Source organism: Hypanus sabinus, chromosome 10 (assembly GCF_030144855.1).
Source record: "Hypanus sabinus isolate sHypSab1 chromosome 10, sHypSab1.hap1, whole genome shotgun sequence".
In the NCBI taxonomy this organism is placed as follows: Eukaryota; Metazoa; Chordata; class Chondrichthyes; order Myliobatiformes; family Dasyatidae; genus Hypanus; species Hypanus sabinus.
Window position 1 is genome coordinate 85,265,768 of NC_082715.1, and position 17,755 is coordinate 85,283,522.

At 39.3% G+C, this 17,755-nt stretch overlaps 1 protein-coding gene across 1 annotated transcript in view; it reads right to left on the minus strand.

Moving 5' to 3' along the window:
* The window catches only part of LOC132401336 (protein eyes shut homolog), a 1,222,700-nt gene that overhangs the window by 327,292 nt on the left and 877,653 nt on the right, over nt 1-17,755 (minus strand). Inside the window, exon 25 of the mRNA XM_059983465.1 lies at nt 8,526-8,678. Within this exon, the coding sequence (XP_059839448.1) occupies nt 8,526-8,678 (153 nt within the window). The remainder of the gene's footprint in view (nt 1-8,525; nt 8,679-17,755) is intronic.

Consider the following 17,755-nt stretch of genomic DNA (forward strand, 5'->3'; position numbering starts at 1 on the left):
GTCCTCACTGAGACCAAGAAAGTAGAACCTATCGCTCCAGTTCTCAGATCACTACATCGGCTTCCTGCCCATCGGAGGATTGACTTTAAAATATTACTCTAAAGCACTGAATGTTCTTGGGCCAAAATACATCTCTGATCTCCTGCTGCACTAAGATCCTTCCCGAGCTCTCAGGGCGCCTGGGGCGGGTCTGGTTATCATCCCCAGGGTCAAAACTAAACATGGTGAAGCAACTTTTAGTTGCTATGCTCCACATATCTGGAATAATATTTTAGACAATCTGAAATCTGCTGCAACTTGAAGCTCTTCTAAATCGGGGCTTAAAACTTTTCTTTTTGCTGTACTTTTAATTAGAATCTCCAATTTATCATATCGATTTTTTGTGATTTTATTCTCATATATATTGTCTGAAATTTGATACTTGGATTTTATATCTTATTCTATGTAAAGCACTTTGAATTGCCTTGTGTTTGAAAAGTGCTATACAAATAAACTTTCTTGTGTTTTTGCTTACAGCTTTTGCTTTGGTGGGAATGGGTCAATCAATATACAACACTGAGGTACAGTAGTTATGAGGAAGGGTCTATCACTGTGTAACATTGGGGTAATAGTGCTAGTGGGGATGGGTCTATCAATGCAAAACACTGAGGGACAGTACTGGTCAGCTCAAGCCTACCACTGTATGTGGACATGAGCTGGAAGGCATACTTGCGTATCTTTTTGTTACGCAATGGGGGAGAAAGACTGAAAGACTTGCATCAATACATTACCTTATGTGTCTTTGAAACATAGAACATAAAACATTATGACACAATACCAACTTCTGGCCCATAAACCTACTCCAGAATCAAACTAACCTTTCCCTTCCACAAAGCCCATAACCCTCCAATTTCCTCGCATCCTATCTAAGAGTCTTAGAAATGTCCTTAATATATCTGCCTTCACCATCACCATGGCAGTGAATTCCAGGCACCTACTACTCTCTGTGTAAAAGACCTACCCCTGACATCTCCCCTAAACTTTCCTCTGTTCATCTGGTATTGTCATTCTTAAAATGTCAAGGTTCTTCCTTTAGTGCACGTAAAAGCTCCCATGATACTATTGTTAAGAACAGCAGATGTCATGGATTCACACATCTCCAAAACAGGTCCCTCGGCCATCATCTCTGCAGCCATCATCCAGCACTTTATTCTCCAATCACCCACCAATATTTATGGTAATTTCCAGTGACTAATGAACTTACCAACCAGTGCACCTAAAGGAAGCCTGTGAGGTAGATGGAAGCAGGCAGAATATCCAGTTGGCAATGACGGGATGCGCTGAAGGGCCTGGTTCTGTTCTTTGGTACTTTATGCTGTAGTACTCTATGACCATGAGGACACACAAACTCTGCACAGACAGCGACTGAAATCAGGATTGGACCCAGGATGTGGAACTATGAGGCAGCAAAATACACTCTGTAGAACTATTTTAGGTACCACATGTCCATAATAAACTACGGAGTGTATGTTCATGATCTTCAGCTTCTGTAGCCTATCCACCTTGATGATTAATGTGTTGTGCATTCTGATGTGCTCTTCTGCACACCACTATTGTTTGCACCATTCTCTGTGAACTCCAGAGATTGTTTTGCGTGAAAATTCCAGAGATCAGCAGTTTTTAAGAAATTTAAACCATCCCACCTGGCACTAACATTCATTCTATGGTTAAAGTCACATATATCACATTTCTTCCTCATTCTGGTGTTGGTATGAACAACAATTGAACCTCTTGACCATGTCTGCTTGCTTTTATACAATTGAGTTGCTGCCACATAATCGACTGATTAGATATTTTCATTAACGAGCAGGTGTACAAGTGCACCCAATGAAGTCATTGATTGTATTGTGAGCCATGTAGCTAGCTGCCCATAACTACTGTACCTCAGTGTTGTATGTTGTATATATGTTCTCTCTGGAATTCTGAGATTTATTTATCTTGCAGTCTATAATCATGAACACAGATTTTCTGGACATATTTTTATTTGTAGGACCTTGCAGTCTGTATTAAAACACTCCCTACATGAAGAGACTCCACTTCTGTGCAACAGTTCCACCACCAGAGCATTCAACTATCTGCATCACTGCCAGTTCTGCAGTGGAGCCCTGTTCTGAGTTTTGATTAGAATCTATCCTGATAAGCAGCCTGAATATTGTTGTTTGTTAGTTTGAGTCTTTAACCTTGTAGGACTGTCACGGTTTAATATAGAACAAAATAAGTAAAAAGTGCCCTTCACAATGCCCCACAGCAGCTTACTTCCAAGAAGTACATGTTAATATGCTATTCACCGTGATAATGTAGGAAATATGTGAGTGCTTTCAAGAAGTTATGGTTGATATTATGACATGGAGGCAGTTTATTGTTATTGAAAAGTGCAGAAATTCTCCTTGATAACTGCAAATTTCCTGGTTCCTTGCATCCAATGGTGGTTCAAAGGAAAATGACTTTGTTTTCCAACATATTGCATTGAGGTAAATGCCCACTTGATTCAAGTAGCACCACTCTGAATTTGATGCAGAAAACTCTTGGCTTGAGAAAGCTCAAGTCCTTGAGAACATATGATTTAGGCTGACAGTCCAATGTCAGACTTAGCATGAACTGCACCATTGTTCATTCCATTACAAATGTCTGAATGGAGTATCAAATGGGCCCTTTGCTCTCTCAGCTGGGTACACTATTCTATTTAAATTTCAGAGATGTACTATTCCCAGCTCACCACCCCAGCACTCCAGTAAACAGTTGTTCATTACTAGCTTCACTGAAATAGATTATCTGGTCATTACCCAAATTGCAGATAGTGGGACACATACAAAATGCTAGAGAAACTCAGCTGGTCTGGGCAGCACCTAATGGAAAGGAATAAAGAGTCGACATTTTGGACTGAGACCATTCAGCAATGTTAATGAATTGTCTTCGCTTGAAAAGTTGACTCTTTATTTCTTCCCTTAGATGTTGCCTGACTTGCGGAGTTCCTAAAGCATTTTGCGTGTGTTACTCTGGATTTCCAGCTTCTGCAGAATCCTTTGTGTTTATGCATTTAGTGGGAAATCACTACACACAAACCAACTGTGGCTTGTCACAGTTTAAAAATATCACTAAGCTTCCAAGGAACAAATTTAGTTTTAAAACACTTTGGCACATGTGGAAGATCTGAAACTTCCTATGTATATGAACATTTTAATTTTGATTAGTTTTTTCTGAAGGTCCAGACAAGTTTAATGTGTATTGTATATTAAATGTCACTTGGAGAATAGTTACGGTAATCACAGAAAGCAGAGACAAGTGTCGGCACCTTTCTAATGACAGAAATGGAAAATAAGAAGATTCTGCATGTTCTGACCTAGTTTAGTCTAAGATTGAAGTATGACAATTGAAATGCTCAAAATATCTGTATTATTTTTATGCTTTTTAATGAACTATAACATGAAAAGAAGTATAAAACATACAGAAAAATGAGCTTGACTCAACTTTATCTTGTGTCAACTCTGTCAGGACGTTCCAGGGATGGAAGCTTTGTATTGATACATCCGATGACCAGCCATCACTTGGTGCATATTGTTGGATTCAAGCTGGAGAATGTCGACCAAAATTGGACCTAGCAGCAGGATAGGTAAGAAGAGGAATACAGAGGCCTGGCCAACCATTCTGTAAGCAAGCTCAGTCCAACCAGATTTCTCTTCTCCTTTATCACTTGTAACCCATGTATTATCTTCTCTAAGCATTATTCCAGGTTTTTGACAGACCATGTTTCTAATTATTTGCTATAATTAAAGTTCACACAACGTATTTCCTTCATTCTGGTAGCAAAACTTCTTCCATGTTCCCACTATTGATTACATCTACATGGAGCACTGTCACTGGAAAACAGTGTCATTCTTCAAAGACCCCCACCACCCAGGACATGATCTTGTCTAGCTGCTGCCATCAGGGAGGAGATACAGCAGCCTTGGTTCCACAATTCCATGTTAAGGAACAGTTATTAATCATTAACCATCACTCTTGAACCAAATGGGATAACTTCACTCAATCCATCACTGAACTGTTCCCACTACCTACAGATTCACTTTCAGGGACTCTTTATCTCATGTTCTCAATATTTATTGCTTAGTTATTTATTAGTATTAGTATTATTTCTCTTTTTGCTTTTTTTATTTGTGCAATTTGTTGGCTTTTGCACACAGGTTGTCTGCCCATTTGATATGGTCTTTTATTGATTGCATTATAGTTATTGGGTCTATTGAGTATGCCTGCAAGAAAATGAAAATCTGGTTTATATATGGAGACATATACATACATTGATAACACATATACTTTGAACATATCAAGAATCAAATTTATTTGCCAAATAGAATTACACACTGGGTGATGGGTTGAAGATACATCTCTACGAAAGGAGATGTAAGGCGCTATTTCCTTCTGCTAGCCTGCAGGTCACTTTAGTCAAGGTGTAGCACTTGATTAGCTCCCCTGATCAGGATCATGTGAAACCATGAGAGCAGGTGTGGATGATCATATGAGCATCTGGTGCATACTACAAATCCAGGTTATGCAACCACTGACTCAAGGTAGACACTTTCTGAAAATATTGATAATGGCTGGGTTTCACCTATCTTGTAAAGACACTATGCAGAAAAGAAGGCAACGGCAAACTACTTCTGTAGAAAAATTTGCCAAGAACAATCCTGGTCAATGACAATGATCACCCATATCATACGCCATGGTACATGATGATGATGGTGATAATATTTACACATTAGGAATTTGCTGTGGTGTAATGGCACAACATGCAGTAGAAAACATGATAAAGAATAAATTATAAAAATGATAAAGAATAAATTATATAAAAATAAGTCAGAGTAGTATGGATTTGGAATAAATTGTCCATCAATACGTAAATACCAGCATGTATTTATAATGAAACAACATTAGAAAAAGTGGTTTAAAACATTTAGTGTGCAATGACTGAGGTAGTGGACAGAGGGGATTGGGGAGGGCTAACCAGAATGATTGAGCAGATTAACTGCCTGGTTGAAGAAACCTTTAATATGGTGTTAGGTTTTTGTCTAATAGCCCTATAGCACATTCTAGGGCTGGTTGGTGGTGTAGTGGCATCAGTATTGGACTTTAAGGCAGATGGTCCTGAGTTCAAACCCAGGCAGTTCCTAACCTGGGCAGCAGCAATATCTGTGCTGAAGAAAGACCTGGCAATTTACTTCCGTATCTTGTCATGAAAACTCAATGGACCGTAGGTCAATGAGGTCACGAAGAGTCGGACTCGACTAAATGACTAAACAACAAGAAGCACATTCTAGGAGGGAGCTTTTGGAAAAGGCGTTTCGCCGGATGAGTACCTCATCTTACTACATGTTGATGAATTTGGAACTTAAACTTTCTCTCAGTTTTGCATTTGTGAAAAACAGCAGAAAACTACAGCTAATTCCTAATAGGGTTTCATATTTATACAAAGAACATTGCATTGAGTAAAAATGAATTATTCCTTTGGACTGAAACAAATTTCTTTAGGATATTGGTTATTAGTCTGGGTATGGCAGAGATGTTCCCTACCGATATTTCTCTGTGTGATTTTGGAATTTCCCCACTGGCTTCACCAGCATTTTCTATCTTGCTGATGCTACTTCAGTTTCAAACTTCCCTATCTCCATAGTCCCGATAGCGTGCTGAAGCTTTTGAAAGGTATTACGTGAGATAAGTTGCTGGGACTGGACAAGTTATTTCCCAAGCTGGTGTAGGAAGTGAGGGAGGAGATTGCTGAGCTTTTGCTCAGCAAAAGATTGCTGAGGAGATAGTGATGATCTTTGCATTATCGATAGGGATGGGAGAAGTACCAGAGGATTGGAAGGTTGCAAATGTTGTTCCCTTGTTCAAGAAAGGGAGTAGAGATAACTCAGGAGATTATAGACCACTGAGTCTTACTTCAGTGATGGGCAAGTTGTTGGAAAAGATTCTGAGAGGCAGGATTTATGAGCATTTGGAGAGACATAATCTGATGTGATAGTCAGCATGTCTTTGTCAAGGGTAGGTTGTACCCTACTAGCCTGACTGATTTATTTGAGGTTGCAACAAAACACATTGATTAAGATAGAGCAATGGATGTAGTGTATATGGATTTCAGTAAGGCATTTATAAGGTTCCCCATGCAAGGCTCATTCAGAAAGTAAGGAGGCATGGTATCTAGGGAGACGTTGCTTTGTGGATCGATAATTGGCTTGCCCACTGAAGGCAAAAAGTAGATGCAGATGATTTGTATTCTGCATGAAGGATGGTGGCCAATGGTGTTCCATAGGAATTTGTTCTGGGACCCCACCTCTTGGTGATTTTTATAAATGACCTGGATGAGGAAGTGGAAGTTTGCTGATGACACAAAAGTTGGGTGTGTTGTGAATAGTCTGCAGGATTGTCAGAACTGGGCTGAGAAGTGGCAGATGGACTTCAACCCAGACAAGTGTGAAGTGGTTCATTTTGGTAGGTCAAATTTGAAGACAGAATGTAATATTAATGGTAACACCCTTTGCAGTGTGGAGGATCAGTGAGATCTTGGAGTCTGTGTCCACGAGACACTCAAAGCTGACGTGCAGGTCGACAGTGTTGTCAAGAAGGTGTATGGTGTGTTAGCCTTCATCAACCATGGGACTGAGGTCAAGAGCCATGAGGTAATGTTATTGCTATATAAGACCTTAGTTAGACCCCACTTACAGTGCTGTGTTCAGTTCTGCTCACCTCACTACAGGCAGGATGTGGATACAGTAAAGAGAATGCAAATGAGATCTATAAGGATGTTACCTGGATTGGAGAGCATGCCTTATGAGAATAGGTTGAGTGAATTTGGCCTATTCTCCTTGGAGTGATGTAAGTTGTGAGATGACCTAAAAGAGGTGTATAAGATGATGAGAGACATTAATCATGTGGATAGCCAGAGGCTTTTTCCCAGGGCTGAAATGACTTACACAAGGGGGCATAGTTTTAAAGTGCTTGAAAGTAGGTACAAGGGGAATGTCAGAGGTAAGTTTTTCACACAGAGAGTGGTGGGTGTGAGGAATGCACTGCCAGCAACAGAGGTAGAGGTGGTTACCAGAGGGTATTTTAAGAGACTCTTAAATTGATACATGAAGCTTAGAAAAATAGAGGGCTAGGCACTAGGGTAATTCTAGGCAGTTTCTAGAGTAGGTTACATGGTCAGCGCAATATTATGGGCTGAAAGGCCTGTAGTGTCATAGAGAGTTCTATGCTCTATGGTCTAAACCAAGGTTACTCCCATGATATTGTTATAGAGAGGGATGGATGAAAGGAAACATCTATGATCAGATGAGGCATGATCAAATAGATTAAATACATTCCAATGTTTGTGTTATCTGTTGCAAACACAAGGCTGTGTGACACTTGTGAGTCATAGAGCACTACAGCAGAGCAACATGCCTTTCAAACTATCTAGTCCAGACAAAACTGTTATTCTGCCTAACCCTGTAGATTAGTAGTTGGACCATAGCTGTCAATATCCTTCTGACCATGTACTTACCCATACTTCTTTTAAATGTTGCAATCAAGCCTGCATCCACCACTTCTACTGCCAGCTTGTTTGACACTTGCAACATCCTCTGAATGAAGAAGTTCCCAGAAATGTTTCACCTTTCATCCTTAACCTAGGACCTTTAGATCTAGACTCACTCCACCTCAGTGGGACAACCTTGCTTGCATTTACCCTATCTATACTTCCCATAATTTTGTTTACCTCTCTCAAATCTCCCTCACCTTCTCCTACACTGCAATAAATAAAGTAACATAACTCACATCCTCAAGTACTTGCAATGCCCTTGTAAATTTTCTCTGTAAAGATTCTTATTCCCCCTTTCCCTTTTGAAATAGGGTCACTGTCCTGAAACATTGGCTCTGTTTCTCTTTTCACAGACACTGCCTGATATGCTGAGTGCTCTGAGCACTTTCTGTTTTTATTTCAGATTTCTAACATCTGCAGGTTTTCTTTTTGTCTTTAGATTTCCAACATCCAGGGAACTTTTTGGAAATCTACTTATATCTTTCCTTTAATTATTCCTGCTTTCAAAGATTTTTTGCATTCTCACACATGTCCATAAAAGGCAAAGCAATGAAAATATGAAAAAAAAACTTTAACAGCTGTTAATCCACATCCTGGGGTCTAATTGGTGCTCAACTGTACAGCTACTGTTTAGTCCCAAGATGTCTGCAAACAGAACAAATCTGTATAATGATCAATTCATCCCTTGTAACAGCTAAAATTAACTCATGATTTCAAATATGTCAGAAAAGCACACAGCAGCCAGTTTCCAAACAAGAGGTCAAGGGAATATCAAGAGAAGGCAGAGGTGATGAAGGCAACCATAAGATATGGTGTTGCACTGAAAGCAGGCATTTTTGGATGGGGAAAAGACAATACAACTGTGTGACAATGAGCCAACATTCATGAAGAAATTACAAGAACCGGTGGGCAGTACCTGTGAGATTTGGTGACGTGAGAGGTTGGCTTTCCGGTGGTGGTACAAGACTGTGATCAAACGTTGAGGATAAAACGGTGGTACTTCCAATAGAAGCAGCAGGTAGCCATGGGAATCTCTCTGATGACACGGCTGTCATTGAAGGCGAGATGCCTGTGCAGAAAGAGAGCTGTTATTGTGGTGGGAAGTTAAATCAACTGCCACAGGTTACAAGTGCTGACCACTGGAGGAAAAGGACAAGTAAGTGATGCATTCCACTTCAGTGTTAACACTTTTAAGCGTAACAGAAACACAATTGTCTTTAATATACCGTGGAAGCAGAAGGTCTATCTCATACATGTCCAAGGCTGAAAACATATATTTCTATAGAAAGTGTTACATGGGTTCTCTTATAACCATATAACAACCATATAACAATCACAGCATGGAAACAGGCCATCTCGGCCCTCCTAGTCCGTGCCGAACTCTTAATCTCACCTAGTCCCACCTACCCGCACTCAGCCCATAACCCTCCACTCCTTTCCTGTCCATATACCTATCCAATTTTACCTTAAATGACACAACTGCACTGGCCTCTACTACTTCTACAGGAAGCTCATTCCACACAGCTATCACTCTCTGAGTAAAGAAATACCCCCTCGTGTTTCCCTTAAACTTCTGACCCCTAACTCTCAAATCATGTCCTCTCGTTTGAATCTCCCCTTCTCTCAATGGAAACAGCCTATTCACGTCAACTCTATCTATCCCTCTCAAAATTTTAAATACCTCGATCAAATCCCCCCTTAACCTTCTACGCTCCAATGAATAGAGACCTATTCTTGCAGGGAATAATTAAAGAAGTAACATACCCATTTATATTAAAGATCATTTGAGCTCCCAGTGATATTCTTTTGCATAATAATCTGAAATGATGTCACAACCTATGGACTCACATTTAAGGACTTGACAACTCATGTTCTCAGAAAATTGAAGAGGAATTTCTTTAGCCAGAAGGTGGTGAATCTGTGGAATTCATTGCCACAGGTGGTTGTGGAGGCCAAGTCACTGGGTATATCTAAAGTGGATGTTGATTGGCTCTTGATTAGTAAAGGCACCAAACGTTTTGAGAAGAAGGAAGGAGAATGGGATTAAGAGGGCTAATAAATCAGCCATGATGCAGACTTGATGGGCTGAATGGCATAAGTGTGCTAATGATCATCTGGTCTATTACTTATGTACTGATTTATTTATTATTAGTATTACTTTTTGCATTTACAAAGTTGCTCTTCTTTTGCACATCAGTTTAGTTAGTCTTTGTAGTTTTTCATTGATTCTATTGTATTTCTTTGATCACATGTGAGTATACATGAGAAAATGAATCTCAGGGCAGTATGTGCTAATATATACATACTTAGATAATAAGTTTACTTTAAACTTTAAATTTTTTAATGTTGCAGTCCAAAGTGAAGATTTTCATAATTCTGTCAAGTGTGTAATTTTTATTGACCTCTTTGCTCATCTTCCCATGCTTCTAGCATGTCTCCAAAGGTTCCTTTATTCATCCTATAGACGCCTCTACCTTTCTACAGACTTTATTCTGTTCTCTTTGGTGTGGTAATTTGCTAAGCCCCAATAGCGTACATCAGCAATAGAATGAGATAGACAATAAAAAAAGAAGAATTTTTCTTTTGTTGTTGAGCTGTTGTGATCTGGAATGCACAGACTGGAAGTGTGGAGGAAGCACAACAGCATCTTTGAAAATGGAGTTGGTGATGAAGTATTTGCAAGGTGAAAGGAAGGGGAATGTGTGATTACCTGAAGAATTTCACCACTTTCCATCATCTGGTTGATCTGCGAGGTTCTATGACCAAAAATACTGAAACAATGAAAACATCTCACAGAATAGAAATGAATCAAAGTCCTCACATCATCCAGAAACAAGAATGTCATTAGTAGAGATACTTCAAAACCAATCATGTCAAAAAGCAGATGCCAAGATAAAAATCTAAATCAAAATAGTTTCAAATTGAAATCTACATCATTGCAAACAAAAAGGCATAAGCTTTCATCTCTGCTTTTGCATCTTTAATGTATAGTATAAAGTTTCAGCATTTTAAAATGCTAAAATATTAATTTTATCATTTTTAATTGATGTCAGGCCACATTTTGGTGACCAAAGTTTCAGTGAGAGATAAAATCTAAGAAGAATCCAAAAAAAACGGAATGAAAGAGAGAACCATGAAAAGGCTTATGTGAGAATACCAGCTATTAAAGTTAATGCAGCAAAAAGCAATGAAAGAATTTGTGGGTCGACGTAGGGTCAGGACAGTAGGACAGAAAGCGAACTCAGAGACATCAAGGGAAGAAGTCACAAGATTCTTCACCAGTTAAATCAGAAAATGTTCCAAACACCCAGCAGGTCAGGCAGCATCTAATGGAAAAAAAACATACAGAGTCAAAAACCAAGTTAGGGACTTCGTGACTCTTCACAGATACAGCTTAACCTGCTGAACATTTTGGGCATCTGTAATTTTTGTTTTTCTTTCAGATTTTCAAAAAACCTAGAATGTATGTATTAATCCGCACATAGGGACTAAACACATGAACACTCAGCAAAGTTAGTACATAACATAAAAGCAGTAGATGCAGCTCACTAAACTTTGTAAAACAACTCTAAAATGGTGTTTCTCTAGATATATGCTAAACGAAGCTCAAATATAACAATGGTGATGCCGGTAGGTATATTTCAGCAAGATTAACTTACTAACTGAAACTTAAGTTTTGTTGGCATGATCTCCTTCTTTAACATTAACTTGAAAATGTGAATCACCTTCCATCCCCTGGAGACACCTCTTAGTAGAGGCAGGCATCGACAAGGAAATTCATCATCATCACCAATGCCCTAGCACTGCCTTTAGCTGTTCAAGGAAAAGTGTTTTGGAAAAACACGACTTCAAAGTCAGCACAAAGCTGATGATCAATAGGCAGCAGTGATCATTGACCTCCTTCGTATTTTTGAGCCTAGGATGACCTACTGTAGACATCTCAAAACAGGGGTAAGATGCTGCAAAAGTGTTCAGATCCACTGGTAGGATAAGGAAACAAAGGTCAATGTCCTTTCCCAGAAAGGGGGCACAGTTTCATAATGATTAGCATAATGCTTTAGAGCGCCAGTGACCCAAGTTTAATTCCCAACATTATCTGTAAGGAGTTTGTATGTTCTCCTCATGGCTGCAGGGGTTTCCTCTGGATGCTCTGGTTTCCTCCCACATTCTAAAGACATTTGGGTTCATGTTAATAAGCTGTGGGCATCCTACGTTGGTGCTGGAACCATGGCAACACTTGCAGACTGCCCCCAACACATCCTAGATCTGTGTTGGTTGTTGACACAAATGGCGCATTTTACTGCATGTTTCAATGCTGTTCTGTACATGTAACAAATAATGCTAATCAGTTCTCTTTTGCTGAAGACTGACATTGCTGAACATCTTCTTGATATGGATGTTACTTGCAGTTTATCAATCCATGCCTGCATAATGACTTCCTCTTGCTGCATGCAGGCATGGACTGCTTCATTTGCTTTGCATTTACAAATGGATTTGAATGTTGTGCAATTATCAGAAAACATCCCACTGCTGCCCATTTTGTGTTCCAAATTGTAAACTAAACTATATTTTTAAAGGGATGAATTCCTGTACTGATCATTAAATCTTCAAATAGATTGGGAACAATGAACTTAATGATAAGTTCAAGGAATGCATTTAAGACAGTTTCTTGGTAACATACATTGTGAACCCAACTGGGAACTGGCTTTTTCGAATCTGTTCATGTAGCATAAAACTGAATTGGTTCATGATCTCTAACAAATGATCTTCTGGGGAAGCATGATCATAATATTCAGTTTGTATTTAAAATATAAAATTAGATGAGAGACTCAGAAGCAATTTATTCAAGTTTGTTTATGATAAAAAGTTTGTTGGAAAGTTGTCACGATAAAACAAAAAGTGCCAACAAAATTAATTTAAATAGTAGGCAGAAAGATGACTGATGAAAATCGTGAAGGAAAAGTATGGTTAGTCACCTTGTCAGGACCCATAGAAGAGCAAAATAGTGTGAAACATGAAGATCTGAGATCTGAGGGCCCTTGAATGAAAAAAACAGTAAAATACCATATGAATACCCCACATAATTAAGAAATTAAATAGAATGTTTAAAGCAGGTTGTTCATAGGTTTGAAGTTCGGCAGAAAGTCTAAGGTTAACAAACAGATTAGCTATGATCTAATTACAAGGTGGTGCAAACTCAGGAGGCCAAAAGGACTCCTCCTTTTCTACTATCTAATTCTTCCACAGCATATGGTGAAATCTGATGTCCTTTGTATAGTACAGAGGACAGGTTCTTTAGCATGAACAATCTACATGAACACCTTGATATCCAGTCAGCTCACACTGACTGAGCAGGTCTAAACTATCTAATAGATGTTCCTCAGTACAAGAATTATGGTTGAATTGGTGGGACCCTCTGTAAACAGGAATCTTGTGAAGAGTATTGAATCAGCAATCTAAACTACTAAATTGTTTATGATCATAGGTAAGATTAGAAACATGAGAGAGATAAATTGTTGAATCCTATAAACAACAAACTGGAGATATTGAGGGAGGATTCACTATCATCTTGGAGGAGTGACTGGACAGCATTTTCAACAAAGTCCTTCACACACATAGAATCTATTGATTTTTGCAAAAGAAAGACAATATATTTCAAGATGTCTTTGGTCATATTCTTGGAAACAATACAAATGAACACTCTCCCCTGCATGATGTAATGCAAGGATTGATGGAAAGACATAACCATACTGATAATGAAAAGGAGAGAAAACCATTCCCTAACAGCAACACGTGTCGACGTGAAGCTATCCGCCTACAAACTGCTTTCAGTTAAAGGACTACTCTTTGTTTTTTTTTGGTAATGGAAGCTTTCATAAAGGGCTGCATGGATAATTTTGCTATTTTGGACCCAAGGGAAAAAAAATAAAGAAATGAGGGAGGATGTGTAGGAGGAAGGGAGATTTTTCAGCATGGACGGCATTTTGCTCTGGGCTGGTTTTCTGAAATTACAGAAAATAGTACTGTTAAAATAAACCATTATTAATTCTTTCATAGGCAAAAAGGTTCTGTAGAGTAGATGAATACTGGCCAGTAAATCATATTCTTAATAAACGTGTAAGTGGAATTTTAGTGACCTCAAGAGTTTAGAAAATGTAAACCCTCCAATTATTCATAGCCTGTGTGAGGCCACTACTCAGAACAAACGGCACTGTTCAAATAAGGTGTATTAAATTTTCTAAATCAAATTTACTGCCCTGAATCAATATAAAATATATGAATTACAAATCTGTGTCGCTGAAATGTTCAGAGAGTCTTTTATATTCAGAATCAGTGGAGTTACTACCACAATTACATTTTCTAATTGAATCTTATACAATTTGCTATCTCTGTCAGGAAGGAATAGAACCCCTACAGGTATATGTGACAAATCCTACAAAGCTTCTTCTGCACTTTAAAACCTACTCTTTATTTAAAGCATCAGCTGCCTTTAAACAAGACAGTGTATGTTATTTTGTTTAATGGATATTTTTATTGTCCATTTCCTTTAACAGCTCACAATGGTTTGGAAGTAAGTTGAAAGCTGAATGTAGGCAACTTACTGTGTTTCAGACTACAAAACAGGGCGTCGGAGCTCAGAGTTTAATTCTAATGCTGTCTCCAAGGAGTTTGTTCATTTTCCTTGTGAGCACATAGGTTTCCTCCGGGTGCTCTGGTTTCCTCCCATGGTCCAAAGGCATACTGGTTAGTAAGTTAATTGATTATTGTAAATTGTCCTGTGATTAGGCTAGGGTTAAATAGGGAGTTTGCTAGACACTGTGACCAGCTGAGCCTGTTTTGTGCTGTACTGCTAAATAAATATGTATATACACTTTAGGACGATAATCCACCAAAGATAGCACCATTGGAGAGGTGTGGGAATATTGCTAAGTTACCAGAGTAGTGCTGGATTTTCTTATCTTAAACTTGCTATCACACAGGAAGAGGTTATTTGTCCTCCTGGGCATACGTCAGATCCTTTTAATCACACTTTGCAACCCTCCCGCCCCTTCCCCTTCTTTTCTTGAAGCTTTTTCCTCCCTGGACTCTGATAATCTTTTTTTTTACTCTTTTGCCTCTTACATACATTCAGGTGTAATTCGTAGTTGCCATAATCCTACCTGCATACCTTTGTCATTTGGTGAGACAGATGAAAACTCGTGCGGTCCCAGAGAGAAAATGCAGGCACTGCACTGACAAGAACTGAGGTCAGAAATGAACTCAAGACCCTGCGGCTGTGAAGCAACAGCAGCAACCACTGCCCTACAATTCTGAACTATTGATCTAGAGACATGTGATTGAATCCCACCATGGCAGAAGGGAAATATAATTTTAATGCAGTTAGAAACTGGAACCAAAACCAGTCTCAGAATAAATAACCCATGTCATAAGCAGCCCTGTGGTTCACTAACATCCTTCCGAAAACAAATGGGTCCTTGAATTTCTGATCAACAGACCACAGTCAGTATGGCTGGGCAGCAATACCTCTGTCATGATTACTTTCAATACTGGTGCCGCAAAAGGCTACATCCTCAGCCCCCTTCTCTACCCTCAACAAGGTCAGGTTCTGCTCTAACTTCATCTATAAATTTGCAGATGTTATCGCCATAGTGGGCTATGTTGCAAAGAACAATATGTCAGGGTACAGGATGGAGATACGTTGGCATGGCAACCACCTTTCCCTTGATGCCGGCAAAACAAAAGAGCTACTTCAGAAAGTGGGGTAGTGCACTATCTGCTGTTTTCATCAATGGTGCTGAGATCAAGAGTGCTGGAAGTTTCAAGTTCCTGGCAGTGTACATCACCAACAGCCTGTCCTGGTCCAATCTCATTGACACCACAGCCAGGAGAAATTACCAGAGCCGCTGTTTCTTCAGAAACTAATTGGTGAACTCTTTCCATCATGCTGTTTAATTCCTTTGTAGAGCTGGATTGACAGTCTGACAGCATCGTGTAGAGAGATTATACCTTTGGAAAAATCTATTGGTACCTTTTTTTCACCGTATGATTTAAAGTCATTTTACCATCTTTAGAAATAAAGGAAACAAGATTAATGATACAGTACCAACAAAGAGAGGTGGGTAAGTTCAGATTGATGAGATGTTGGAAACAAAGCACTACTGAGTGGAAAACCATGGGGAAAGATTGGTTCTAAATGAAGCACAAAGAGCCATTTAACAGCTTGCCTTGTTTTTCAGCTCTGTAGCTTAATACATTGCATATTTCCTGCTGTCAGCTTTCTAGCCATCTGTGGGAGATGATGGACATGGGGCAAGGTCAGGCAGATGCGGCTAAAATGATGCAGTCCTGTAGTGGCAGGTTGTGAAGGCTGATGAAGCAAAATGTTCCAGGGGTGTGCAAAGAGGAAACCTTCCAGCACCATTGTGAACAGGGTCTGGGGCAGCAGTTCAGTCCCTGAACACAATCCAATCAAACTGTACCAGACTCCTTCCATATGACCAGAAGACTATAAGACATAGGAGCAGAATTAATCTGTTCAGCCCATCGAGCCTGCTCCACCATTTCATCACAGCTGATTTGTTATCCCTCTCAACCCCATTCTGCTGTCTTCTCCCCATAACCTCTGGCACCCTTACTAATCAGGAACTTATTCACCTCCACTTTAAATATACCCAATGTCTTGGCCTCCACAGCCATCTGTGGCAATGAATTCTACTGACTCAATAATCTCTGGTGAAAGAATTATCATTCCTAGGAGCAAAACATTTCAGAATCAGAATCAATTTATTATCTCTGGCATATGTTGTGAAATTTGTTAACTTAGCAGCAGCAGTGCAGTACATGATAATATAGAAAGAAAAAAAATAAATAAATTACCAAGTAAATCAACTTCAGAAAGAGTATATATATGTGTATATATATATATATATATATATATATATATATATATATATATACACACACATGTATATTCAATAGATTAAAAATAGTTGCAAAAGCAGAAGCAATATACATTTATAAAAGTGAGGTAGTGTTCATGGGTTCAATGTCCATTTAGGAATTGGATGGCAGAGGGGAAGAAGCTGTTGCTGAATCGTTGAGTGTGTGCCTTCGGGCTTCTGTACCTCCTTCCAGACAGTAACAATGAGAATAGGGCATGCCTGGGTGATGGAGGCCCTTAATAATGGACATCGCCTTTCTGAAGCACCACTGCTTGAAGATGTCTTGGACATTATGGATACTAGTACCTAAATTGGAGCTGACTAAGTTTACAACTTTCTGTAGTTTCTTTCGGTTCTGTGCAGTACCCCCTCCTCCACATACATCCAAGAGGTCCAGAAGACAAGAGCAAAAATGTGATGCTGAGGCTTTATAAGGAACTGTTGAGGTTTCACCTTGAGTACTGTGAACAGTTTTGCACTCCTTATCTGAGAAAGGATGTGCTGGCATTGGAGGTTCACAAGGATGATTCCAAGAATGAAAGGGTTATCATACCAGGAATGTTTGATAGCTCTGGGTCTGTACTCGCTGGAATTCATAAGGATGAGGGCAGATCTTAGAGAAACCTTTCAAATGTTGAAAGGCTTAGACAGAGTAGGTGTGGATAGGATGTTTCCCATGGTGGGAGAGCCTAGGACAAGATGGTGCAGCCTCAGGATACAGGGGCGCCCTTTCAAAACAGCGATGTGGAAAAAATTCTTTAGCTAGAGGGTGGTGAATTAGTGGAATTTGTCATCACATGCAGCTGTGGAGGGCTGGTCATTGGGTGTATTTAAGGCAGAGATTGATAGGTTCTTGATTGGACATGGCATCAAAGGTTAAGGGGAGAAGGCTGGGAACTGGGGTTGAGGAGGAGAAATAAAGGATCAGCCATGATTGAATGGCAGAACAGACTTGATGGGCCAGATGGCCTAATTCTGCTCCTATGTCTTATGGTCTTATACCAAACAGTGATACAGCCTGTCAGAATGCTCTCCACAGTACATCTATAGAAGTTTTTAAGTGATTTAGTTGACAAACCAAATTTCTTCAAACTTCAAACAAAATATAACTACTGTCTTATTTTCTTTATATCTTCACTGACATGTAAGTTCCCAGCTGACATCCATATCAACAGTAAAGACCTGGAAGCTCAAATCCAGTAGA